Below are 27282 nucleotides of genomic sequence, written 5' to 3' on the forward strand. Positions count from 1 at the left end.
TATAATATGATTGGCATATCATGGACTTCGTACAAACACATTTTTGCTACTCTATCTGATATTTGAAGCCAGCATGAAGATCTATTATTATTTTGTCGTTCGATTGACCGTGGTCGGGCAGCACGGATGAGTTGGGGGTTATTTATGGCGCCAAGGATTATCCAGGAAAACGTAACAAGACAATAGCATTCCGCCGCGTCATGTTTCGCTTCGTTAGGGTCGCAGAGGTTTCAGGCTTCTGCAGCTCGTATTCGCTGGCGCGTCAACGGTCTTAGGATAGCGAAGGTGAGCAGTGATAACCATCGTTGAGTCGGATTCGTACCGCCATCACCGTTAATATTAGAATAATCTATGCAGCTTCCAGTAATATAGTAATACACAGAATATCTTTTACGGTCCACACCGAAAGCGAACAATGATGAGCTGTCGGTCCCATGTAAGTCTTCCGTTGTGTGTGTTTGCTTGCTTGACTGATCGTTCACGACTTGCCAGTTATCGTGCATATGACCTTTTTCAGACCTTAGTTACTAGCAGGAGGCAATACATATGTATAAGCACGGTAAAATTAGCGTTACTTTTCACAGTTAAGGTATTGTTATTTTGGGCAAATAAACACTATTATTATAGAATAAAAGAATATATATATTATTCTCGTAGGTGGGTGAAATAGAAAATCGATCGCAGCCTATTATCTGGGTGCATATAGCTGTGTGTGTGTGTGTGTGTATGTGGTTTTTCCCTAAAAGTTGAGATCGTTTTTGGCGATTTACCAGAGCTGATATACCTTTTCTGTGGTCCTATACATCGAGCGCAAATTTTGTCCTGTGCTACTTGGACCTTAATTGTTAAGCACCGGATCTCGAATTGAAACCTAGTTTTTGGCCAGTGGCTACTGTAGAAGAGAACTCTCTCTCTCTCTTATGTCATACACAGTCCCAGTTACCGTAAGCATACCATATTAACAACTATGACTACTACGAGTACAACTTGAACTAATAAGAATTATTTTATAACTGACTTTACGCGGCTTAAGCATCGCTTGTTTCTTCATTTGGTCTTATATAAGAAATAACAGAAGGCAGGAAACAACAAGTATTTACAACAGACCACAGTTGAGTACCTCCGATGACCACACATCTGAGCGGGGATTCAGCCATATTACAAGGCAATGATTCCCTTTGGCAGCTCTGTCATAAGGAAGAGGTCGGCTGTACGGTAAGGCCGTTGGGACCTTGTCCTCTAGCAATCGGTAAACCAGCGAGGGTTCAAGCACTTTCAGGATTTTTCCAGGCTGGGAAGACGAGCCGGTACTTGTTCGCTTGCTTTTCCGCTCCCTTTACTTTATTACTCTTATCTACCGGCACATATATCAGTCAGTAGTTATGCTTAAAGTAAAAGCATTCATCATCACCGTGTGACTGTGCAGAACATCATCTCGAATCATTACCGTTATGATCAGAGATGATCGTCGTCGTCGTCATCATTATCGACAGGTTATCGTTCCTTATCTAAGAATATCATAATTGAATATTAGGGAACAAGTGATTTTACTCAAAGAAAATTTACGGTGATTATTGTTTGAACAATGTCGTTTGCGTAATTTAGCGTGCACTCACGGAGTACTTTTATGGTTGGTTTCCGATCAGTCGCTTTTATCGACCATAACGTTTGAGACGCGATGCAGATGAAGGTGCGCCATTTTATGGTCTGTGGCCGTAGTGACAGAGCGATACTGTTGTATGCCTATCCGGTAGTTCTAACAACTAATTTCGCTAAAGCTGTTATTCGAGTCGGGAGGAGGCTGGCCGTTCCCGCTCTGAACTTTATGTCTTGGTGTTCGTCGATGATCAATACCTACGTTTGCGTATGATTTCTTTTTGGTGTTTTTATGCTGTGATGTCAATGGCTCGAGAATTGGGAGTTCCGCTTCGTCCTGAAAAGTTATAGCACATTGAGCAAGAGACATAGATTATTTAATATAACTTCTTTTTCTTTACTTTTATTATAGGCTATAACTGAAACAAACGTATGAAGTTGACGCCTGATGTACGGGTGAAGTCTTTTACTAGCTGTCCAACACGAATGAGGATGATATATTATATTTCCCTTTTTGATTCATATTGTTATTGTAGTTTATTATTTTTGACAAATATGTAGAGACATTTGTTTAAGTTGCGATCTTTCTCATATATATGTGAATTTTCTTTAACCACCTCAAATCGTAAAAGGGTCTGTTTTCATTGGGCTTAAATTTAGGTGTGTCTATCTACCTGTGATCGATATGACATATGCTGCGGGGGCGTTTGCTGATACGGGACGTGACTGCCGTGCTGTGGCGTCCCATTGACTGCCAATCCTAGTATATGATTGTTGTGCGCTCGTGGAGGCGGCGGTGCCGGGATTGTCGGCGAAAGCTGCGCTCCGCATATCGATGCTGGGGACAGAGGTGTGCCCACCGTTGGCGAGAAGGGTGACAATGGGCCCACTCGACTCACCAGATCTGTGCTGGGGGCTCCCACATACTGCCCGAACTGGCCCATTGGTACCATATAGTCGTCTAAAGGTGATGTAGGTGAGTTCGACTGGAGTTGATAGAGTGTAAAAAGGCATTATTAAAATTATTATGTGTTCCCATTTTCATTACTCATAAATATATTGGGCTTGTTTAAAATCTCATTAATTTAAAACAAACACTAGCTAGGGCAAAGGTCCAGCGGTGACCTACCTCTGCAGCGGCAGGCGGCGGCGATGACAGTAGCGGAGCACTCTCGCTGCCAGGTGTTGACCGATGTGTCGTTAAGTCAGATCCTGGTGTTTGCTTGTCCTTACCACCGCGTGCCCAAGGGTCAGAAGATCGGCCCAGACCATGAGTATTATATCCGGTTCCGATGTCAGGTCGCTCGATGGACGGCGCTCGTTGGAACGTGGGCAGAGCTGTTGACGTCACGTCGGGGTCCTGCGAGTTGAAAAAACAGATCATCTATTGCGCTGCATGTGCACTCATTAGCATTTATTTTCGTATACCGTCGCCTATTGTTCCTTATTTAACTAAAAAAGAAATTTTTTTTTTATCTCAATATACGTTTTTTTCGTGAATCCCGCGCACATTTGAATTCAAACAAAGATATGTGCGCGAACCTACTTGATCCCGCTGATTTATTATCTTTTTATCATTCCAGAGGGTAAAATACACTTGTTTTTGATAATATCAACCTCAACCATCGTAAAGCAGTAAGTGATTCCTAACGAGTTTAGCGGAAAATACCTGCAAGCAGTAGCCAAGCCGCTCGAGAATAGTTCCGAAGGCCGGTCGTTCGTCCGGCGATGGGTGCCAACACTGGGTCATAATGTGGTACACCGGCCCCGGACATTTTACAGGCGGTTCTAGTCTTCCACCACTAGTTACCAATTGCATCACCTAAAGAGGCAAAGTAAAACCAACAAGGGTCATCGAGGTACTTTTATCGCCTTACTGGATACAGTAGTTCAATTGAAAAATAAATATGGCAACCTTAAAATTTTGTTGCCCGTAGATCTATTGTACCCGTTTGGGTTTGGGTCACCATAGAGATAATTTTTCTCTAGGTAAAAACATTAGAACTGGCGTTCATTGTACTTGTCACCTACATCGTTTAGTCATCTTCCAAGTTACGATAATAATAATAATAATAATAATAATAATAATAATAGCAACACCGATTTAAGATTCATAAGAAACTTCTGATTTATGATGGAAAACGTACCTCCTGATTTCCACGCCCAGGATATGGCATATATCCCATCGACATAACTTCCCAAAGGAGAACACCGAATGACCAAACGTCCGTTTTGCTGGTAAACATACCGTCGAGAAAAGCTTCAGGAGGCATCCATTTTACAGGCAGCATCGCCTAATAGAAAATCAATGAAACAATACTTTTGCAATTTTATTCAAGCCTTGTCAATCCGAACTTAAATTAAATACCTAAATCTAGATATACATCAAATTGAAACATTACTGAGCGCAGGATCGTCTTGCAGTGCCTCCTTTTTCATCTTTTCTCCGTTTTTTTACTTTAGTAAACCATTTCTAAGTACTCCTTTTTACCTCTTTCTTACATTACTAAGTACCACAAGGCTTAGGCACTCTAAGTTTATATCGAGTTCAGGCTCCAAATATGGATATTTCTAATGAAAAAAAAATGCATATTCAAGACCAACTATGTTTTGCCTTTTATTAAGGTCAACAGTTCCTTGTATAACGACGACTTTGTGACTGAAACGACTGCTCGAAGGGGTTTGTTAAGTTCAAAGATGAGATGTTGCTGTATCAAGAGGTTGTATCCCACTTTGAGGACCCCGGTTGATTAACAATTCTCTAGTTGACAGAGAAAGTAGGTTACAAACAGTAGACTGTTATCGGACATCTTGAATGTATCGAAGTTTATCAGACATTAGATGTTTGAATGCGCTACAGAGTGGATAAAACGCGCGAAGGCCGGCTTTTCGTTGACCCCAAATATCTAATCCCTCACCGATGTTACCTCGAATATTACAATGACAGGTTCCCAAGCAGAATAGTTATGGAGGAAGAAAAATGGTACCTAGACTTCGCTATGAAACATATATATATATATGGTACATATAGGTAGCTTTAGGGAATAATCCTAAGCCCAGGATTAAGGTGGGCCGTCATCTGGAAAAGAACCACGATTTGCGTTAGGTGAGTGTGAAAGGGTTTTGTACATTGGGAAACTCTCGATTAAAAAAAAAGTTAACAAAGGTGCTAATATAACTTAGTTGCTCTGATGATATTTTATAGAAAGGGCACTGTCGAGGCGCATGTGGCAACGATCGCTAGTCCCCCTACAAGGGTTTAAGTAGGAGTTCCTTTTACACCTGTCATATTCTTCGGATATCGCACCGATGAGTTAGTCTTTTTAAATTCTTAAGAATATATTCGACAGTAAAAAACTTTTCTAGAACTGCGTGTATGAGTTGCTCAAAAGCAGACTTATAGATTTCTTCCAAGAAAAAATCAACAAATTTGTTGGAAGACGAAAGAATATATGGAAGTTTACGATGAATCCCTAATAAATTATGTTATTGCAAACGTTGCGTCTTTTGTAAAGTGAAAAAAATTTATTACCTTTACTTAGCTTTGCATCAAATACGTATTATAAAGATTGAAGGTGTAGGCATCAAAACCTCTGTCTTAGCAGGTAATAGTACGGAAATAACCTTCGGTTGCCATGCGTCAGTCCTACAATCGTTCTTGGACACCTAATTTTTTTTATTATTATTTATTATATAACTCTTTATTAACTTACATTGTATTATCCTACAATTAATATATTTCTGTCCAGTTGATATCCGTACCTTTCCGCCCTTACGATAATAATCCGCTCTATAGATATCTCGAGCCATGCCGAAGTCGGCGATCTTCACCTGGCGCTCTTCGGGCGCACGTGAGGTCAAAAGGCAGTTCCGTGCCGCAATGTCCCGGTGAATAAAGTGCTGTAATTAGAATGAATCCTTAAGTAAAAACCCTAAAATTTCAGTCATTTCGAAATAAAGGTCACAAGAAAGGTTCACGCCAGTCTGGGTCCGCTCTCTAGCCCGTCTGTGTACTAGGCTATTTTTTTGGTCTTGCTTCAAGGTAAAAATAGGCCCCAGATACGACCCATATACCAAGTGAACGTTTGCCAGATGGAGATAGATTACTTATTAATAGCCTCATTCCTTTCTTAATTATTTATGATAATTTAATATAATCATATTAGTAGATAATCCTGGCACGTTCACCTTCTCTTCGAGGTACTGGCATCCGCGTGCAACATCCACTGCAAGCAGAAGCAGATCCCCCATGGAAAGGTTTCCGGGTCGACCGGGTTTGGGCCGAGACTCCCGTAAAAATGACTTCAGGTCCCCCCCAGCCAGGAGCTCCAGAACGATAAACCTGAGAATTAAGTAAGTGAATATGTTTGTTTTTAGTGAACTTCGTAAACCGCTTGTTCTCTATTATATCATATATAGATGTTTGATTGGTCACTAAGTGCAAACCACGTACCTAATTTAAGTTCGAATGATAATAATGATGTTAAAAGTAGGTAACTTCTACAATGCTCATCAAATTATTTCGATATACTGTCTTGTTACGATAAAATTCGAACCTATTCGAATACATCTGTGTTGTTCCGGTTCACAAGCAGGTTACCATAACACTATCTAAAGGTAATTATATTCTATGTTTCTATGCACAATTAGTCAAAAACGTCTATGAATGATTCTTATAATTCTTAAAAGAAATTTATATATGTATTGCGGCCCGATACGGCTGGTGTGCGTCTCACCTCGGCATTCGGTCGAAACAGACGCCGATAAAGGACACGATATTGGGGTGCTGGAATTTGCTCATTATGACCGCCTCCGTTACGAAGTCCTTCTCGGAGTCTGGTGCCGACAGCTCTGGCAGGGTTTTGACGGCGACCGAGAGCTCGGTAAGTACGTCGCCCACGAAACGAGTCAGTACACCTTCGTATACCTCGCCGAACGCTCCCTGGCCCAGAGCCCTACATAGTGACACAATCAGTTCGCAATCCGAATACAAGTCCGTTGTAATCACGTTAGCTTGGACGTAGTTACTTTAGGACTACTCCTAGCATAAACCAAAGACATATTTTTCAGGCTGCTGCCCTACGAAGCGAGTATGCTTGTAAATGGATCTTCCGCAACGAAGTTATACAGCCGTTTTACAGATTAGAAAACGACGCGGATTCACAAAAGTTGTCAATTTTACATGGTTGCACGCTTGAAAGTAAGCCAGTTTTGTTAAGCTTCTTTTTAGCGAACTTTTATATAGCTTATAACTTATTTTGACTCGCATTCATATTACTGCCTGCGTAAGTGGAGGATATACTCATAAACACCTACAAGTAAATCATTAGGTGCTTTGGCTAAGTTTATTAATAATATATAAGAATAACTGAGCGAAAACGTACTTGACCAACGTGAGGCTTTCCCTGGGGATCTCCGGCAACTCCAGTCCACCATTTGTTCCTCCGAACTCATAATTCGGATTGTATTCCGTTACCATGCCGGTTTGCTGGCGCAACCGACTAAGCTGCAGTTCAACCGCAGACGATGAATGTTCTCGGCGTGCCCCTAGCAACTGGGAGTCGCGTTCTACATTTGCGCCTCCCTTACGGTGGGGGCATCGTAGCCCTGGAAATGTGACACATTATATACTTTATAAGTAACACGAGAGTGTACTATATGGCAACATGCACTTAACCCGCTATCAGTCAAATCATTTAAAATTTATCGGCCAAAGGAATGCCGATACGAAAACGCATCTCGCATAAGCGTACACCTAAATTCATAGATACGATTAAGATTCATCTGTAGCGGGGTGTCTTCATACGATAGTAAGTCGAACAGTGAGACATATAATCAATATGTATGTACAGTTTACTGTTCACAAGAATCTGATACTTCGGTGTTACGTGCCATGCACGTTTTTCTCTAATACGTACATAAAAACACACCGAGAAGGATGCTGGCGCCGAGTATACAGATCAGTAACATCATGAAGTAGGAAAGTTGCAGATCGGTAGGCAATCCCGAGTTCTCTGATGCAGCAGCCGAGCCCGCTGGCACACACGACACATCTGGATAGTCAGTCGTTATGGTGCACGATAAGCAAATCGCGCAAGTTGAAAGTGACAACCAAACAGGAACAACAAAACGGAATTATATTTTAAAGGGATTTCATTATGTGTTCCGTCAATGAGGTAGTTTCTTAGGAACACTCTAGGTAAGGTGAGTACTAAGAAGTCAATTGGTTCTCGCTCTTAAACATTTGTGTGTGTCCTCATCGCTGAATACTGACTGTCACTTCGACTGACGACCCGAGCGGGATGCTGATGACATGCGCATCGGAAACGGGGATTAAGCGATGGCTGATCCGGACTCGCTGCACGTGTGGCCAACCAAACAGGTATGCAGAGCTCTTTACATGGACACGTAACGTGAAGTGAAGATACGACAACAACAAAACCTGATCCAGATGTGACATCCGCCTGCAATCAAAGCAGGCAACGCCCAAAGGCCGAGATTAACGAATTTCAATTACGGCACAATAATAATAATAATATTATTATATTTAGACTTGTTATTATAAACTGCTAGCCGAACAGACACCCAGCAATTCCTTCAAGTGCTTACCTTGATTTTAACATTGCGATAGTATTTGAGGTAGGCAGGATGCTGGAGGCCACTGTAAACAGTTGCGCGATCAACGGCCTCTCTCTTCAGCACAAACGAACCCCCACCAGCGCCATTACGGCCACGTAAATCTGAACTTCCGGAAGGAGCGTCTCCTCCACGCCAACCCCCACCACCACCTCCGCCTTTTGTTATTATAAAGTACAAAAAAAAGCAGAAAATGAAAAGTAAGTATAATTGAAACACATTTAAACTTGCCTAGCTTAAGAGACATTAGCGCAAGTGAAGAACAGATATTACATACCGGTATTTATACGCGAAAGGAAATCTTTTTATAAGTACATGTGTCTTTATACTCAAACCTTATTACAAGTCGATTACAGGTTTAAGTAGTTCAGTTGCAGTAAGTTTTAGAAGCGAAGCAACGATTAACCTGTTCTACACTATTTATTGCGGCTACCAAACAAGCTGACAGATAAGTCCCAACGCAGTAACAACTTGATATAAAACAGAGTTGACTCAATTTGATCATTTTAGCAGCATCGATTAAATAAATGCACGCCACGAAGCCATTATTGCTTCCGCTAAATCGTTGCTGCTTCTTACCGAGACATCCGCCGCCACCTCCTCCAAAACCCCCAAAGGTTCGCCACTGATCGTAACGTTTGCATGGCAACCCGCCCGTTGCCCCTTCAAGTAGGGCACGCCCATCAACTGACGCGGATGCCCCGTTTCGTCCTGACCAGCCGCCCCCTGCGCCTGCTCTTGTCGCAGGATCGACGACGGCTGGCAAATCTGATGTAATGCTCCCCGGCGCTTGAGGACTCGATCCACCAACCGCGCTGCTGGCGTCAAACGCGCCCTCCTCATAAAAGATATCACCCACAGACTCTTTTGCATCCTGGAGAGAAGCAAGGAGTGAATGAAGGAAAGAAAGAAAACTGTCAGAAAAAACTGATATGGGTGTCAACAAAGGCTGCCATATGTGACCATCAAATAACGCTATACTACAAGCATATTTAACTATACAACTACACATACACATACATCTACAAAGCACATACATCTTTATATTCAATATAAAACCATACTTTACATATTCGTGCCTATGCAGTCGCGATCAACATAACTAATTACTTAAATACTATTATAAATAGCTGACAATATACTATATTGGTAACAAGATGACTTCACCTGATCTGTTTCGTCAGCTGCAAGTCCGCCACCTCCAGCAGCAATAATCAACGGCGTAAAACTACCGCCATGAAGTGGTGTCGAGGTACCCACGATTGCCGTTGAAGGTGGATCCTCACGAAACACGAATGTAGCCCCGCCTCCACCGCCTCCAGCTCCGGGGATCCGACCGCCCTGTTCATCTCGAAGCAGTCGGCGAGCTCTTTTTAACTCGGGATCGGCAAGAATCTCAAGCCAACGGTCGTAAACGGGACCGTTCGGACGTCGAAAATGATAGCTATTTTCAAAGGTATTCCCAGTGAGGCTGACCCAACGTTTTCGTCTTTGTTTACCGCTATTTCGTACACATGTCTCCTGGTAGGCACGCGGCTGTGGATAAGACACGATTTCAATGGCATGTTATTATTGGTTCAAGCCCCTGCCAATAATATACACATATTACGAGATAAAATGAGATAGAATCAGAGAACGTATGGGTAATCGATTATCTATCGTCTGATATCGTACAGGGAAACGATTTATAAAAAGTTCTATAAGACGAGTAACAAGAAAAAAAATGCAGATCTCGATCAAAATAGTCAATGTTGAGAGTCGTCCAAGTGGTTACTTTTTACGGTACGGCTTTAGTTAAAAAAAGACCGGAGACGATACACAATACGCCTGTTACGTATGTATATAGCGTAACAACTTATCGAAACTACGACGAATAAAGAACTTCATTATTTCAGAGATGATACGCGACGGTACTTACTGGATCATCACAAGCGGACGCTCCTTTCTGGCCTACAAGGATGTAAATCTTTTCTCCTTTAGTTAATCGGAATGATGCCCGAACGTAGGCTCCTTCATTACGCCCTGCGCTACGGAGGCCCTGTCCGCCTGAAGCTCCTACCGCAAAGATTCTGAAAGACCCGAACGAAATTCACTAGACAAAGCAACACTTGCTAACTCAACAAGTTTGTAAGAGGCATAAAAGTTTACTAAATTAGTTTATATTACAGAATAAGGCTAACGGTTTACTAGCGTTCGACGGTAAGAGGCAGTAAAAGTGCGAGTGTAAAAACCGATAGGAATTGTCTCAATGCATTAGAGTAAATGTGTTAAACATTACGAGGAACTTACAAACGGAAGACTGGATGACCCTAAAAGCTGGCCTTGAAAGCAACTCAAAAGAACTAAACAACAAAATAGGGTTAAACTTGTTCATTTTCGAAATTATGATTTCTGCAACGAATCGCTTAAACACGGAAGTACAGTGAACAAAACTTTTTTAACTGCACTTTTTTCAGATCTTACTTATTTTATGCTACAAAACAGCTGGAGCCCTGTCTCTACTACAACATAGAACTTATTTTTGTGTGGGTCTTCGCTTCTTTCGTATGATTCACTTTGATCTGAACACGATACAAGTTTCGAGATAGTCCAAGCAGGTGATCCTGGTACACATACAGCTTATTCGAAAATTTATCTATTGCTAATGTTAACTATATAACCAAATGTATTACGTTAACATCTTTGCTCATTTGTTTCTATTCCACCAAACCAGGCACGGCAGTTACAATGTTAGAATGACTACTCACGTATAAATGGCGGTTTCGGGAACCTGCCATATTTGTACCCCTTTCAAACTTTTGGATACGCGGACATTCTTAGACAATGGCGCGTGATAACGTTGTCGACACTGATCGTCCGAAGGCCCCAATCGGCCAGTCACCCCGCATGTGTCGAATTCGTACTTCAAAGAGATATTGCCAGGATGTGTACGCTCAGAATCAGGATCATCGTGCATAAAATGGACTGCAGAAAAGAAATACGCGCGCAAACGTTTAATAATTTAATATACTGAACTATGATGAAAAACTTGATCTGCTATTTCGAACTATCTCTCTCATATTAGTAGTATAGATAAAAAAATTATGTTTTGTTGTCAAAATTGAGCTGGAAAAGACTTTCATATATATGGAGTATTTGTTCACAAAGCAATATATATTATTATTGCGAGCTACTACAAATAGAAAAATAATGTCTTAGGTAAATTATGTTCAGAATAGGTATCCTATAATAATAAACGTGGATGTTTTGATTGTGGAGTTGTTAAGGATAACAGCAGCCGCCAACATAAAGCAATCTAAGTTTGCCCCTCCAACCTGCACCTTACGTGTGTCCTGAATATTAGGAATCGCACACGTCACCACTGAACTGGAAATGATCATTAGCAATAATGCTTGCACTATCACTGACCAGGAAAGTCGCGGGTTTCATTAGCTGGGACGCCAAGCCCAAAACATTCGGGACTGAGCGATATATCGTCCAGGCCGAAACAGATTTGTGCATCCGACGCAGCTCGTAAGTGTTGCACATGCAACAGTACCCGAAACGGATGACGCAACATCGTTGGCAGGACTACTTGGACGCCGGTCCAACTATCCGTAACCATTTTGTCGTCTTTACGTGGCCACACCTCCATTACGCGTCCATCGGGGTACCTGTTCGAGGTGTACGGGGACATACACTCGATTATTGCAAATCTGGTAACAGCTTGATGTGATATCCAGTACGTAATTCTTCAGTCTGGATCACATGAACGCACCGACATATCGGTTTGTACCATCAATCGACATCACTGTAGGGGAGTTACCATTGTAGGTTTGGGTAAATAAAGGAGGAAACTAATTTACCAAGTTTGACCCACCATATTACAACTTACCGCTGACAGAATTGTTGCGGTCAACATAGACGGAGACTCTGTGATGTCAAATTACACGCCAGCTACAAATATCATATGTTATATGATCATTGTTCTGTCTCTCACAATCTCACCTGGGATCTTCCTCTTTAATCTCGATGTAAGCCCCGGCTGATCCCAGCCGCTTGGGCCGCAGATAGAAAAAACGGAAGTAGCAGCTGTGGAAGTACGCAGACGAATTATCGGAATGGTAGAACGGCGGCCTTGGATAAAGGGGTGATACCAGCGAGATCGGCTGAAGATTATTGGGAGCGCGTTTCCGTCGGCTGCACAGATAGCGACCTCGGCCTCTCGACGGGGTCGAGGAGCTGTTCCCGTGTCCGCTTCTTGTGTCACCAAGAGGAATCCGGCGGATTTCAAAACCGGCAGCTCCGGAGTCCCGACCAGGTGCGCTGACAGTCCAATTACAAAATGAATCGCCCTCGAACGAGCAGCGTCTGTTCGCAATAAGAACAAGAATTATGATTGAAAGGCAAGATCGTCACCGGTCGCATACTTAAATATATATGCATATATATATATATATATATGGAAATACCGTTTAAAAAAACAAGAGATCTCTATTGCTTCGAACTTACGCTGAGTCTGGGATTTGTGCGCAAAGAGGCATATTTTCATCATCTCCGTGCGGACAGTCGGGCCTAAAATCACAAAGTTGCGATGCAGGAACACACACCGTGTCATTTCCAGAAGTATCGTTACAATGATGTGTTCGAGGTCCGCAACTCTCGACGACCTCTGTAATTTTGTCATGGTCAACAATGTAACAAAACGCGCGAAAAACAGATAAACATAAAAGCATCGTTAATACCATTAATGCCAAAACTAGTTAGGGTAAGTAGTAACAATTACATAGTAGATAGCGAATTTAACGATACGTACGCTTATTACACGTAATTGACACACACTTACGTCGAGGACTCATCGAGTACTAGGTGTTCGAAGTATTTATTATCGACGTTGGACCTCGTAAAAATAATTTGGGTTCTGATCATTCACAGAGCAAAACGTTGCAATGCTTAATACGACTAAAATATCATAATTTCTATAATTCCTTTGTGAGGATACGCAACCGTCAATGGAGCCTACGCAGAAATGCATCCACACAATATTCAGACTGAGGCAAAACTCTCTATATATATATATATATGTGTCAAAAAACTTTTACCTCATACCTTATATCATCTGATTATAGTGAAGTTCCTAAAAAAAATTTAGCGTGTTGCTTGTTCACCTCTTAAGCAGTCCTTGAGGCGAATATTGTCTAAAGCAATATACGAGCCTCGTGAAGCGACCTCGCGTGGCTTGATTCTTTTATGCGCTAAAGCACCCCCGCTTATATTAAGATGATTATTTAGAGCCACCTGTAGGGCCTGAAGACCCTGGTGGCTTCGTACCGCAGAGGAGTGCAGTTCAATCGTGAGATTGAAGCTGTGTTGCTGTCGCGCCAACGGCATCTTAGCTGTTTGCCATATTTCCTCCTTAATTATATCTACACCCACCGAATACATTTCCTTGGAGTGTTGTCGTTCCGACAGGAACACCTGAAAAATGATGCGAATAGGCTAGACGTAGGGTGCATATACACAAGAATTAGGACTCAAAAGTTAGAGTAACTCAGTCAGTAGTCTTTACGTTGTGTTGCCCATAGGTGGCCATAGGATCGGCTTGAAAAGAAACATTAGGTGAACGCTTCCTTTTGTCAATTTTATAAAAATAAATTAAGCTTCAAATTGAAAAGTTGCCATATCTTCAGTAGGAAAATAAACCAGCAGGACCTGGTAACCGATTTCAGAATTTGTTTCTTAATGAAAAAAAAAGCTTTGAAGGAAAAAGAAGGAAAGAAAAAATCCTGGATTGTTTAACACAACTTTTTTAGAACCAACAAGACATTATAAATGGAAATTATTATTTATTCATCTCTAGGCTTCCCACGAGGCACACTCTGTGGACATGTAATAGTATTTGACGATGTCTAAAAAGGTAAACGAATCTTATGGTTTGCTATAAATTATGGCACTTACACTAATTTTTGCGTTAGAAAAATTGAGTTTATAGACGTCAAAGTACAGGGTGCATTGTTCATTCGTAACAGGCGGTATGTTAGTCAGGTGCAGCCTGAAGCCCACGCCGAGAGTGAGCGCATAGTGGCCTGCAATAAGAAATCAGCTAACGTTAATCGTTACAAGATGGACTAGAACCGTAGACTCTCGTTCTACTCGATTAGGTTCACATCTTTTCAATGGCCTTACAACAACCACGCAACCTTACGGGGTTCAAATAGACATCAGCTTTCCATACAGTTATCAAGTGCAACGTCCAGAAGGACAAGCAACGTTGTCGTGTGGCATGTTTTACGTGAGGGGTTACGCCGCCGCATGGTATTCGGCGACATCTTGAACAAGTTCGAAAGGAAAAACCCCAACCACATGCTCTTGCGCATGTGTTAAACACTTTACTGTTTTTCTTTTGTTCGTAACCAGATCCGTTTTACAGTGAATTATATGAGTTTATTTAGCGCAGTTGACTCGTGTGGATCGCTCAAAGTTTAGATGCTGTCTACAACAAACGGGATACAGACCCTTTTCATTACGAGACCCATCCGTTTCCGGTGGGTCCATCCTTTTGCGCTGAAAAAAGCTTGCATTTTTCCGCGCATTCAGTACGAAGCCATGCTCCCTCTGCCAGAGGCATGGTCCCTCGAAGTCGCAATCAAGGGACGTTGCCGAAGCGCCGGGTACGGTGAACACCAACGACACGAAGACGAGCAGTAGGACGAGCCTTAGTGGTGACGCAAGCGATCGAATGATCCCCTTATTACTGCTACGGACCTCAGCGGACCAGAAGGGCATCGGCGCCCCTGACGATGGAGCATCGTCTTCACTAGCCGTTGTGGTCCTGCCGGAGAAAAGTGGCCTTCTTGGTCTGGCACAGATGGATCAAAAGAATAGGTGAAACCGACAGTAACAAAGAGTTGATGTGAGATTTTTTACAAAACTAATTAACTTCATTTTAGTTCACACTCAGACAGGAAGTTGCGGTGAAGTGTAAACAAATCGATACACGAAAACAAACATCAGCCTAAATAGATATTCCACATACATAATATTAAATCTATGCATAGTTAGTCATGCCAACAGTAACTGCATTCGCACTGCACAAACCAAAGCCTACGGAAGTAAAATAGTACCTGTCATTCAGTTGATTCGCTGGGCGAGTCACGGTTGGTACCGCTAAGCTGCAGAACTTCTGCAATGAGCTGACATCGAATGCAACAGCCGTCTCTGGCTCTGGCAGCCGCATTTGTTCTAGAGGCGTCACCTGCTCTTCGGTGCCTTCCACCATCTCTCCATTGCACATCTTAAAGGAAATTAACGTTGAGCTACCCCAACTACCGCTGGAATTATTTAGGTTGTCACTGACATATGTTTCCAGGTCTCGATAGCGACTTCGACCTCTCCGTAGGTGGCGTTCGCGTACATTCGTTAACCTCGCTGAGTGATAACGCAACATCTTCGAATGAGCACTGTTGCTATAACCTATATTACTACGGTTGTTGTTGTCGGCGGAAGGCGTTAAATGCCCATTAACGCTTTCAGCGGCGGGCCCTTCTTGATTCGTAAACTTCGTGGTAGATGTTGTTGTTGCTATTGCTAAGGGTCCTATTATTCCCAGCGGGTCCCGCCAATGAAGTTGAGGTGACTCCATGTTGACGAAACTCGCTGTTATAACTGCTACTGGAAAATTGACCGGAAGCATCCTGAATGTGGAATCTCGATCCTGGTTCTGTCCATAGTCGCGAATAACTGCAGTGGCCTCCGAAGCTGCAAAGAACTAAGACAATACAGCATAGATAAAATGGTAATGAATGAACAGACAGACGATACTCTATGATCCCAAAAACGAGTAGTTGTACGATATTATTACAAAATGCTTGTTACCGTGAGTGTTCCTTCGCTCGTTTTTGCCTATACGCCAGACAGCTTTCGTCAATTATTACGTGACATCTGGCGCGTTTTCATCCGCGTTGACAGACGAAGAGCACGCAAATAGTAACTCGTGAGAGATGATAAGTAGATCTTAAGAACACCATAGGGTTTGAGAAAAAAGGGGGAAATAGTTCGGGTTTCTTCTGTAATTTGCTTTTTTATTAATTCTTCTGACCGTCTGATTTAATGTATGCATGTAGCAGACAAACGATGCTTTTTTTCCTTTAGCTACCAATACTCAGCTACTCGCCATAATGTTGATGTAGCGCGAAATATAATTTCGAACGCCGTCGTCGAACGCCGATCGTATAGCGCTAATAAAAATACACATATAGTCAATGCTATTCCACGTATTTAGCTGCAGTAATCTTAGTCGACAGTTGAGGAAATCACTAAAGCCCTTCCGGCAAACAAGAAGGTTGCAGCCATCGTAGCGTCTGTCGACCTGCGGACTTACTGTTCCCTTCGGCTTGTTTTAGGCTTACACAAAAAGTCTATTCTTGGTAGAAGGGATGTTCCATTCAAGTCTGCCAGTCATATATGCTGGCACCATACAATAATGCTGGCTGAAAATTCTGCAGCGTGCGAGTGCTTACTCGTTTCTTGTTAGTTCGAAGTTTGTTACGGATTGCCAGTCTAGCCGTCCCCCTTTGCTACGAAGTTCCTTGCTTATACGAGCTGAACCCACATCACTCTGAGGCTTCGTATCGTTGTTATCTCCAAGGAAAGTGTACCTATAACATAGAATCACTTGACTTTCATTTCGGTCCGACAGAAAGACTTAAAAAATATTAATAGCAAAAAAGTCAGTTCTCCCACAGCTAAACAGTCAGTGCAAATCCTTATAAATTCGCGTATAAACTCACTGACTGAAACACCTATACCATATGCTATTGTTATATATCATCAGCACCAGCAGGAGTAGCGTCGATTGTGCCTGTCTCTACCCCTGGGGGGTGGGATTCAGGCGGCGTTTACACGTTCGCCGGACGTATCGAATCCATTAGTCAAACTACCTCTCACTACAAAGAGATTTGACCTTCTAGACCGCTTCACCGTTTCGCGTTTCGCGACAAACTACACCAACTAAGCGCCACAAGAAGGTGGATGATCGTCTGATCCTTGGTGGATTTCTGTAGCTGTCTGTTTGTACCGTCCGCTGCTGTTCAGGTCGACTCGAATGCCTAAGGTCTAGCTCTGCATGACGCGAAACAATAACAGGAACACTATCTTGTAGCCATATTAGAAATAAATCAAAAGGAACACGTGCACGTAACCACAACGTGTGAACGAAGTAGCAGCGATGGAAAAGACATTGACGAAGAGCGCTAGAGACAGATATCGAGCGACCAGCAGCGATAGATTCAGTTATTGAGATCGCATGCGGCCGCCCTTTCATCTGGCGTTCACCGGTCCAATGCTGTTACCGCCGCGATAAGGGTTTTCCTTAAAAGCTAACCTCGATGGTAAGCTGGATAACACCAAGCGCGAGCTACAATAGCAGCGGGCCATCACGAAATGGCCGGCATATATAAGAGAAATATATAGAGAAAAAACGCTAGAGACAGCGCCGAGCAGATGTGTGATACCTTGAAAAATCAGGAGTGTGAAGTAAATGTGTAGTTAGTCGTATGTCAGGGCTTCGATATGAGTGTATTCCTAAAAAACAGTAAAGGTATAACAAAAGTTGACTGCCATTCAGGCAGACTATCCAGTGGCGGACGAGCACGCCGGCATATTGAACGCCCCTCAGCAGCGATCGCGTCAAAGCAATGACGAACTAACTAGCGAATTGAGAGCTGACTGGCCGACCGAGAGAGATCGCCTGAAAATTTTCAAACGCCAGTAATAACCGTAACGTTAGCAGTAGTCACACAAAAAGCGCATCTGTGCGTCTGACCGACGTAAACAGCGTCGTATAGTAAGGGCTATGCAATATTACTGAGTGTGCCCATTTGCTTGAAAAGTGGCGCTGTGTTCTAAGATTATGATTCGTTCACGTTGTTCAATAGTGAAGGGTTTGAGCGGCTGTTACGGAAAAGAAATGTCGCAAGGGACAGTGAGGTACGCAAGCGTCTTTTGTTGCTAAGGCGATGGAAACGAGGAGGCCTGCTTTGTCATTGTTCTGTTTTGTCAGCAGGTTGATTTGTCACTTGGTTCCTTTGCATGACATTTCTGAAATTATGTATGGCTATATTGAAGCTGGTCTTCGCGTATATCTCACAAAACACACATATATATATATATACACGGAAACATACGTGATTCGGTGTTGAAAGTGAATGTGAAGTGCAAGCGTTTTAGGTTAGGTCAGGATTAATTGCTAGAACTTAGTGGCGGTTGATTTGAAACGCGCCACGGGCCACTGTGGCTTTACAGACGAACCGATGTTCTGCAACCCTGAGATGTATCAGAGATAACAAATTAGGTCTTAGATAGCAATCTACAAGATCCTGCCAGCAAAGAAAAGGTCTGCTGAGACTTTACATATTGGGCTAATCCCCGATTCTACAGTATAGAGTTCTTCAGTTCTTTACATCATTAGAATTGTCGGTATCGGAACCTAGTCCAGGGTATGTAGCTGGTACGGCAAAGGCTTGCCGATTAGTTTTAACTTGATTAACATTCGGAGAAATAATTTCCAGCTTACCAAAAACTATAACAAGATCTCCAAATTAAACTGTTCAATGTAAGTTGTACACTGAAAAGTTTAGAGTAGTCCGATATCGATTTGTAGATGAGAGTTCAAGCTGCCCCGAAAAAGTAGGAAAACCAGCTGAGTGTTTATCGTGTGAATCGAGGATTACCAAAACTGTCTTTCCACATAAGCTTGTACCCTGATTGGGTCTAGCTGCTTGAATCTTGTAACTATAGTACGTTAGCTTAGGTGGAATTCCTCTGGTACTGAAATCTTCTCTGTATTCTGAGTAGTTCCGAAATATTTATTTATGAACGGTTTTTGTCTGATTAATTTTTATTGGCCAATCCAGTCCTTCGGTATATCTCGTGCGTTACAGAGTTTTTTTTAGATATGTCAGGTAACAAACACGTGCTCACCATGCGCAAAGCGGTATTGTTCTTTGTTAGTGGACAAAGATGTCAGGCTGCTGCAGTTATCGATAACCGGCCACAGGTTAACAATGGCTGAGTGTTCAAGGCCTTACGTCAGTTTCAGAGAGAACCCTTATTTGTTCAGAAGAAAATCAGAACATGAAGAGATGCTGATCGTCAACTGCTGCGGAATTATGATTAAAAAAAGTCAACATATGAAGTTACGATTGGTGTGGATTACTGATTGAAACGACTAGGGTTCGGCCAGCTTAGGACTACTAGATTTATTTGAAAAGCAGATGGTAATTACTACCGATTGAACGGCTAAAATAAGCATGTACTATAGATTTACAGATAGAAGTGCTGTTGTAGAAAGCGCAGGTTGTCCATTTGTTTTAGTTGTGAATAAATATACGGCTGACGTCCAGTGAATCGCCGCTAGATGTCGTATGTTTGAAACTTTTTGTTGTTTTACAGAATTTTTTTTTACAGAGGGGGGTTAAAATATCAATCTTTTTTGCAATAGCCATGTATAGCTTTGTCTAAAACTAAATCACCCATAGAAAAAAGGAATATCAGCCCTCTGCTCCAAAAACCTGTATACATGTAGGCCTTGAGAATGAAACGAGGTTCTCGTAGAATCATAACAAGGCCTTCTTTCTCTGTCCTGCTAAGCATAACCTGATTCTTAAAACAACACAATACATGGCTACATAAAAATGGCGGTCCTATTCATTTTTACAAATGCTTCGTTTAGCTGACATTACAGGAAACGTGTGATATTTCGCCGCCATACTGCCACATAGACTTTGTCTCAATTCAGCTGAGCGTCGCCGAACGGATGAGGCACGGATGCGGATGGCAACGCTTTAAGAAACTATGGTACATTAGGATTCACGCAAAAACGAATAGCGAGATATCTTGTTTTTGTCATCTTTGTACACGTGATTGGCTCACTGCTACCAACTCCACTAACCAGCACTCGATCCAATCATCGTTTATGTGCCGCAACAACACGCGATAATCATGCGTGAAATTGTGCACAGTTATATATTGGTCCGTGACGTGTGGTAATAGAAACACGTTCACATTATTATTTGAGTCCGCGTGATTCTTCGTCGTTTGCACAATGGCGTCCCACTACCCCATAACGGGACTTTTGAACTAGTTTGACGATAGTCATTTTTAAGGCCATGGAAAGAAGCTGGAGATGATATGTCCCAAATACCCCGTTCCCATACGTTCTTCACGCACTTTAACATCAATGAGATCGCGCTTCTTTTCGAATCAGCACAGCCAGTCGAAACCGGCAAACTGTGACCTGTCAAAGTGCCGTCCGCCGCTTGACCCCGGCAACAAAAAAACACTCACCCATAAACAGTTGCTGTTCTATTGAACGCACTGAGCAGGGGCGTACTTCAGAGGCGCCAGCTTGATTTGCCCGCTATAGTTTCTTTCGCTTGACTGTCGGGCTTGACCAGGTATCCACATTGCCGTTAGGAAAGCGGCAGGCTATACCGCTAGCAATCAAGCACACGCGAATGTAGTTCAACCCAGCAACAGTAGATCCTTCGAAAATTCGATCCGATCCGATCCGGTCCGATTTGTGGCTGGTCCGATCCGAACAATGCTGATGACACGACCATACAGCTATTACTGCGGAATAATAAAAGAATCAACATAGAGGAACGTATGATAACCCCACCGAAACACTCACTGATCTTTGAAGCACTTTGGGCCAGCTAATCACCGGACCACTACACACGAGATCACGTAGAAGATCAATCACTGACCGGCGGCCGACCCATTAATTAAGCACCAGTATCCTTTTCTTGACTAGATATATGACTCTTCCGGTAAACTAGTTAGCCACACCGTACATCGTTATAATAGGACCAGGTATGGGCGTACTTCGACATGCAATCAATTTTTTTCGCCTTAAAGAATCAAAATGACAATGATGTTACAGCACAGTGACGTATGAGTCGCTCATCACGTATTACGATGACTCTCGCACTCCATACAGATCCGTAGCGTGACACGGGATTCTCGAACCGTTACGAATCTGGTAAACGGACCCACAAAACGAAGATTTACGACGCTGCTTCCGTTAACGAATTTTTGGTCTCGGTTCGTCTTCAGTCCGGCTTGTTGTTGACAGCTTTCTTGTCCGTGATAACATTGATAAGACCTTGTGGAGTCGTGATCTTTTTAACAGTGAATAGTATCGCACGATGTGTAAAGATGTAGGATATCACCCAGGTATTAGTAGCACGGACGACGGCTTCGTCCAACTCAGTTGGGTTTCTATTGATTGACCGGCCACATGCGAGTCTGATGTCCGCGTGTTTAAGTTACATAGGTTAGTCGCCACTATATCATTCTCGGTATGTTTGTATCAGTGGGCGCGTGTACGCCCACTATAACTTTTGCAATGACTTGAATAAGTGTTTGTTGCGAAAATAGATGATACCAATCTCGATCCTGTTTTTGTGTTATACCAGCTAAAAACTTGAACTACCTGGTATGGCAAGGTGGCAGGAATATGGGCGACCAATTCTTGGAAAAAAATGCACATGTGATGCTGGCTCATCAGTAACTGTCGTTTCTAAATTTGTTGTTGTTACCTGTGGTCGCGGCCGTTGTCATGGAAGTACTTTCTGTCGGGCTTTAATTTGTCTACGACCATAAAGATACCGTTCAGTCTGGTCTAATAGTCTTGACTGGTGTCCTGCGCGATCTAGCTTAAAACAAGCAGATGTTTTCCGCCGTCAACCGGTGTGCGACGACACTATCATCGAGCTAAGATGAATAAGAGCCAGAGCGATGCTACGAATACTGCCAGCAAACACTCGTTCACCGGATGACCAACACGACGTCGAACTCACCGGTAGACCGGTAGACAATATTCAGATGGAACTGACGACTCAGCTCGCGAGGAAAGGCAGGCCGGCCAGTCTATGCCTTGGCGTTAGCGAATCAGCATCGACCTGTTCCTCTCGTGAATGAGCCTGCACTGTTTATCTGTTGTTGTTGTTTCTGGTTGACAATTAGCTCGGGCTCTCCTTGGTCTACCTAGTCACCAGCATGCTCGGTGGTGGTACCAACAGCAGGTCCAATCAGACCAGGGACCAACTTTTCATGCCTTTAACGATACCACTGGCTTAATGATGCTGCTTCTGTAAAACAGTACGTCAACAAAGACCAGTGACTCGGCCTCCTTGTTCTCAGTGAAGTGAGCAAGTGGAGGCCGACAGGCTATACTGGCATCTTACAGCCAGCGTGAAGGAGGGAGCGTATGTCCCTCCTACCCACAGACACGACGACGTCAATGCCGTATGCTGTGCGATAGCTAGGTACCAACACAGTTGGCAACTCCCGGCCTAACTTTAGGTGTTGATCTTCGTCGTTCACGCCGTCGATGTCATTGCGACAGCCATAGCTGTCACTGGCAGTCGTCACTTATTTTGTGACTCTTTCATGTACTTAAAGGCGCACGACACGCGTCCAACTCGAAAGACGTTTCGCCTTCGCATCTTCCGCGCGCCGCCGTTCCCGTGACTATCGCTACGAATCTCTTGTGTGTCTATACGGTTTTAGCTGTGTGTGACTGCAGCTGGCAAAACTGGCACAGAAGGAGCACTATGATACGATGAGAAGGGCCAAGGTATATCGAGCACAGGTATACTAGACAGCTCTGACCAGAATCGGCTCGCAGACTTCATGTAACGACGGAAACGCCTGGTGACACTATAGCCTTTTACCTAACGGCCTTCAGCAGGTCAAGACAGGCTGAGAATGCTTTGTGCGGTTCGTACGATGGCTATTCGCGATATCATGCCAGCCATCCCTCTGCCGCTGTTTTGACTCGCTGATTTTGTAACTTTTCGTCGTTTCTAGCTCTTTGTTACTACCGTTGTCGTCGTGACACAAGAAGGCAGATTGTCCCAGTTACAAAAATGCTCCCAGTTCTCTTTCCACACCATTCGTTATTGCTACCGGCTGCTCATTCGGTTAATCACGGCTGTGTAATGGTCAAAGATAGCGTCGTAACGACAATTGCCTACTTTTCAATTGAGTTGCGCCTACAGCGTCCACCACTCACATTCGTCTATCGACCCGCTCGTACAGGTGATTCTGTAACCGATTATAGGCGATGCTCATGTCAATAGTTCATAGTATATTAGCGTAACCCGATTACGTTACGTCACACTGGGCTACTGATTGCTGTGCAAGTAATGGTAGTAATGACGATAGTGAAAACAATGACGGCAAAATGAATACTCTTTCTATTCATTTTTTCTTTCCAGCCCACAGACACGACACAAATACGATATCGCAGTGTTTTTCTTCTTCTTTCCTTCCTTATTTTTACTCCTACTTATCATTGTTTCTGTCTCACACTTTCTGTCCTGCTTCCCATCCGCTGGCATATGTGCACACCATCGCTGTTCGCTTCTAACGTATCGCGCGTCTTTTCATTATTTTTTTTTTCTTATTGGCTTCTCTGACGCGACTCGCGCTCTAGTCAGCCACACGTTGTGGTACTCATTGCTATTAACATAGCTGTAAATATCGCTCGTCACTGCACCGCCTGTGCATTGATCCGCCCCCTCCAGCTGCTGCTCTCAGAATGTCTGATCTCTCGGGTAGGGTAATACGTGCGCTGAAGTTTGATATGCGAGTACTCACGGCCGCTGACGTCTTCCAACGGCGTTTTCTAACGACAAACGTTAACCTCAGTTCCGCCATTCACCCGTTTCACTGTTCGTTGTCTCTAACTGTGATCTGACACCGTCTTTTTAGGTACACGTCGTTATGACGCTAGGGGCAGCGGCCTTTCTAGCACCCTGAGATGGCAACAGATGCGTATAAAGGAAGGAAGACCAAAAAATAAGCCCAGACCCTCGTCTGAATTGAACCGATTCGACTCAGGCTGACAAATGAGCAAAGATAGGCGAACAGGCCACTTTGCTTGTTTTCTGACTAATACTCAGCTTATGTCGATTCGGTCGCAACAGCCCCTTCTTCTTCTTTGCCTCTGAGCGTGCCTAGCTGTCTCACACCTTTAAGAACTCGTGACAATCCCGTAACAATAGCGCACAAGTGAAATCAATCTTTGTAAGTTGATTAGATGGGTTACCGAAGTTATTTCGATACGTGGCCGGGTCAGCTTGCTTACATACTTACAGTTATGATTATTAATCTTTGAAACACGTGCAGTAATCCATTTTCCTCCCCGATGACCATGGCAAGCCTCGTTTACTTCGAGGATCACCGATAAATTTTTCTCGATATCGACACTAATCCTCGTCAACAGCGTTAATTGTGTTAGTGATGGAAAGCTCGCTTCGTTTCGTGCGTGAACTATGTGATTGACCAGTTTAAGCATAAAAAGTATGGCAACATAGAATTCTGTTAGCGTCACGAACTCATTCAGCAATTCAGGCGGACTTTTGTGTTGCGATTACTATTGCTGCCGGCGAAGATATCGGCGGTGGTGATTACTTCTATCGCCGTACACGCGGTTCCTGCTAATGCTAATTTTTGCCTATCTTTGTCGATGTTTTCCACGTCATGATACAACTTCATCGAGGCTTCAGTCACAGTAGTTCTGATAGCCCTGCCGATTTCTGGCATTTTCATCATCTTCCTCATCACAGACAAGAGCACACTATACAAAAATGGGTATTCAGCTTTGCCTTCTCAATGTAACATCTCTGTATTACGACCGCCTTCTTAACCTTTCTGTTACCGTTACTCCTACTCACGGTGGTGATAATGACGAAACCGTATGATTTCAGCACGAATCATGGTTTAATGCAACACACAATACACAAGCAACTAGATACCACACTGGCCCAGCTGCTCGACCTAGGCGCATCTAATTGTACAAATGGGGTACCGAGAATAACAACAACTTGCGCCTAAACGAGCTTTGATCGTGCGCATGTGTGCTTAGGTTCGTAGCCATATCAGCACATCCTTAAGGATTAGTTTTTTCTCAGCGGTAACATTCTGCCGTACGCATCGGCGTTGTTGTTAAAAATAGCTTTTTATAGGGGTTCATTCATATCATGTTTTGTGTTTAATTTGTTTTTGCGTAGAATGACGGTTATGGCAGCAGCACTAATTGCGATTTTGTCAACATTCACAATCTAAAATTTGACATGGAAAATCTTTAGACAAACGCCGCCGATACACGGTCGACGTTAACAACACACTTCGCATCGGACACGGCACACAGTCACGAACTGGGAGGAAACTCACATCGAAAAGTAATGTTTGGAAACAGTGTCTTCAAAATGACTCTTTAGCGAGGCTTTGAGGGACACCGAGGCGAAGCACTGAACACGCCAGCAAAAAACGCGGCTGTCTTCCCGTCCCTAAGCGAATCTTCAAACCTCCCTCTACACAGCGAACTGACACACAGACATTTTTAGCACGCCGTCGTCAACCCGTCACGGTGATTTCTATTGTTGACGCGCGTATTCTGCGGTTGTTGCTGTTAGCCATGTTTCACTGTGACACGGTAGCGATGACGGTATTGTGCATCCCGATAATGATTAACTCAACGCTGATGCCGGCGCCAGATCTAAAGTAAGTATGGCTTTACAGTTTCCTTCTAAGCTTCGTTAAGCAAAGTCACTTGTTTAACATTGTTGATATTCAGCAGGTTGTGACAGCTGCAACAACAAATGACTGGCGCCCATTGGTTGCGTTGCAAACGAAAGGCAATTTTCTACCGCAATACACTCTTTAATCACGACACAGGATGCAGGTGTTCTGCGTGCATGAATGCCTACGGTAGGCCGTGCGGCGAAATGATCGGCTCTATCGCAGATCTGTTGCAGGTCGATCAGCCGAAATCAACAGCGTTTTAGATTTGAGACCTCTGTTGCTGCTGGACCAATAGGCACTGGATGGCGCCTCGGATTTTCCAGGTGCTTAAGCTCTCACCAGCCTGAGAGAATGCTCCGGTTCGCGCACCGCTACTGCAGCTGCCACCTCGGCTTTATGTGTCCCTGTCGTTGCTGCCGCTGCTGCCGCTGCTGCTCTTCAGCCTCCTGACACTGCGGCGGCGATGGTGGTGCTTCTTTTTGCTGGATCCTCCTGTTACCTCAGGGTGCCTTTGGACAGAGAGGCAGCAGAGTCCAATAGAGCGGACAGAAGCGGTAGGGACAGTCCTGCTGCTGAAAGTCGCGCCAGTTGCTGTCGTTCTGCTGATCGGCATGCAGCAGCTGCTGTGACTGGTGTTTAGGCGAGGTCGGCAATACTTACTGCCTGCTAGTTTCTCGCTGACTGACCGCCGTAGCGGAGTTAGCAGCGGCCGTTGTTGGTATTGGCAGCAGCATTGGCGGCGCTGTCGGTGCTGGCGGCCCTGTGAAAAGCCAGGGGCAGTCGCCTCTTGCCCTCGTTTCCTCTCGCTCGCTTTCTCCACCTCTCATTCACTCTTTGTATTTCTTCCTTTCCCATTTATCCCTTCCCTAGCTGTCTTCACTCCTGCTTCCACGAGGTCCTTGCGTAGGCTCCTTACCGTATCGATTGGAAGAATTCAACGGTTCGATCAACGTCGTTTACTGATGCTGCATTATGACGCTGTTTGCCCTGATGTTCGTACTACTGCTACTTATCTTTTTCCCCTTCGTGTTTTGCTTTGCTTATTTATTCCATGCTACAATCCGTTAGTTTGGTCTGGGTTGCACCTTACTCCAACTGCCGTTTGCCTTATGTGGGTTATCTTCGCGTTGTATCGAGCTTACCCAGCTGCTTTTGCTATCCCTTACCTTAACATTAGTAGCACTAAGCTCAGTGGCACAGAAGCAGCCTACCGATCAGAGAATCCCTCGCTGATCTCACCGCGTAGTAGCGGTAGCGGCCTTGGGGTTCCAGCAGCGCCGGCTTCGCGGGGCCTCTCCCTCCATAGTTCGTTCGAACGTTCGCAGCTGCGTGTTTGCTATGTCAGTTTTCCGCGCTGCTAGTCTTTCTGCTGCTACTGCTCCCGCTGGTGCCTTCAATAACAGTGGCCTACTCTTGTCCCTTCCCACGGGCCGGTTTTGTCTGTTCTTGCCTGTCCCTTTGGCTGTATCTTGTATG

The 27282-nt window shown here is 43.8% G+C and overlaps 1 protein-coding gene across 11 annotated transcripts; it reads right to left on the reverse strand.

Annotated features, from left to right (window-relative positions):
- Nucleotides 1-6: 6 nt before the first annotated feature.
- On the reverse strand, nucleotides 7-26532 carry Alk (Anaplastic lymphoma kinase). 11 transcript variants are annotated; one of them, XM_086992568.1, is made up of 26 exons: nucleotides 25456-26531; nucleotides 17724-17959; nucleotides 16731-16868; nucleotides 15336-15979; nucleotides 14727-15070; nucleotides 14170-14297; nucleotides 13380-13689; nucleotides 12724-12883; nucleotides 12220-12582; nucleotides 11641-11885; nucleotides 10980-11196; nucleotides 10151-10301; nucleotides 9400-9768; nucleotides 8812-9106; nucleotides 8206-8390; nucleotides 7871-8060; nucleotides 7515-7649; nucleotides 6981-7203; nucleotides 6333-6551; nucleotides 5785-5938; nucleotides 5359-5496; nucleotides 3744-3890; nucleotides 3266-3418; nucleotides 2726-2956; nucleotides 2271-2582; nucleotides 7-1933 (listed from the first exon to the last, which is right to left on the reverse strand). In XM_086992568.1, the coding sequence occupies exons 4-26, from the start codon at nucleotides 15902-15904 to the stop codon at nucleotides 1757-1759; spliced, it is 5415 nt and encodes a 1804-aa protein (XP_086848694.1). In that variant the 5' UTR covers nucleotides 15905-15979; nucleotides 16731-16868; nucleotides 17724-17959; nucleotides 25456-26531; the 3' UTR covers nucleotides 7-1756. The 11 variants fall into 11 exon arrangements, with proteins under 11 accessions (XP_086848694.1, XP_022666773.1, XP_022666774.1 ...); XM_022811038.2 differs by having other exon boundaries at nucleotides 20557-26531; XM_022811039.2 differs by lacking the exon at nucleotides 17724-17959 and having other exon boundaries at nucleotides 20903-26531.
- Nucleotides 26533-27282: the final 750 nt, after the last annotated feature.

Source organism: Varroa destructor, unplaced genomic scaffold (genome assembly GCF_002443255.2).
Source record: "Varroa destructor unplaced genomic scaffold, Vdes_3.0 BEIS01000006.1, whole genome shotgun sequence".
NCBI classification, from domain to species: domain Eukaryota; kingdom Metazoa; phylum Arthropoda; class Arachnida; order Mesostigmata; family Varroidae; genus Varroa; species Varroa destructor.

Bases quoted from the DNA above. Each gene is read 5' to 3' on its own strand.
- Alk (XM_086992564.1), bottom strand. From the start codon at position 24,435: ATGGTCATCGGGGAGGAAAATGGATTACTGCACGTGTTTCAAAGATTA. The intron at 10,302-10,979 runs GTGAGTAGTCAT...CGGGTCTTTCAG, and splicing joins CCCGAAACCGCCATTTATAC to AATCTTTGCGGTAGGAGCTT. The intron at 5,939-6,332 runs GTGAGACGCACA...CTTAATTCTCAG, and splicing joins TGTTTCGACCGAATGCCGAG to GTTTATCGTTCTGGAGCTCC.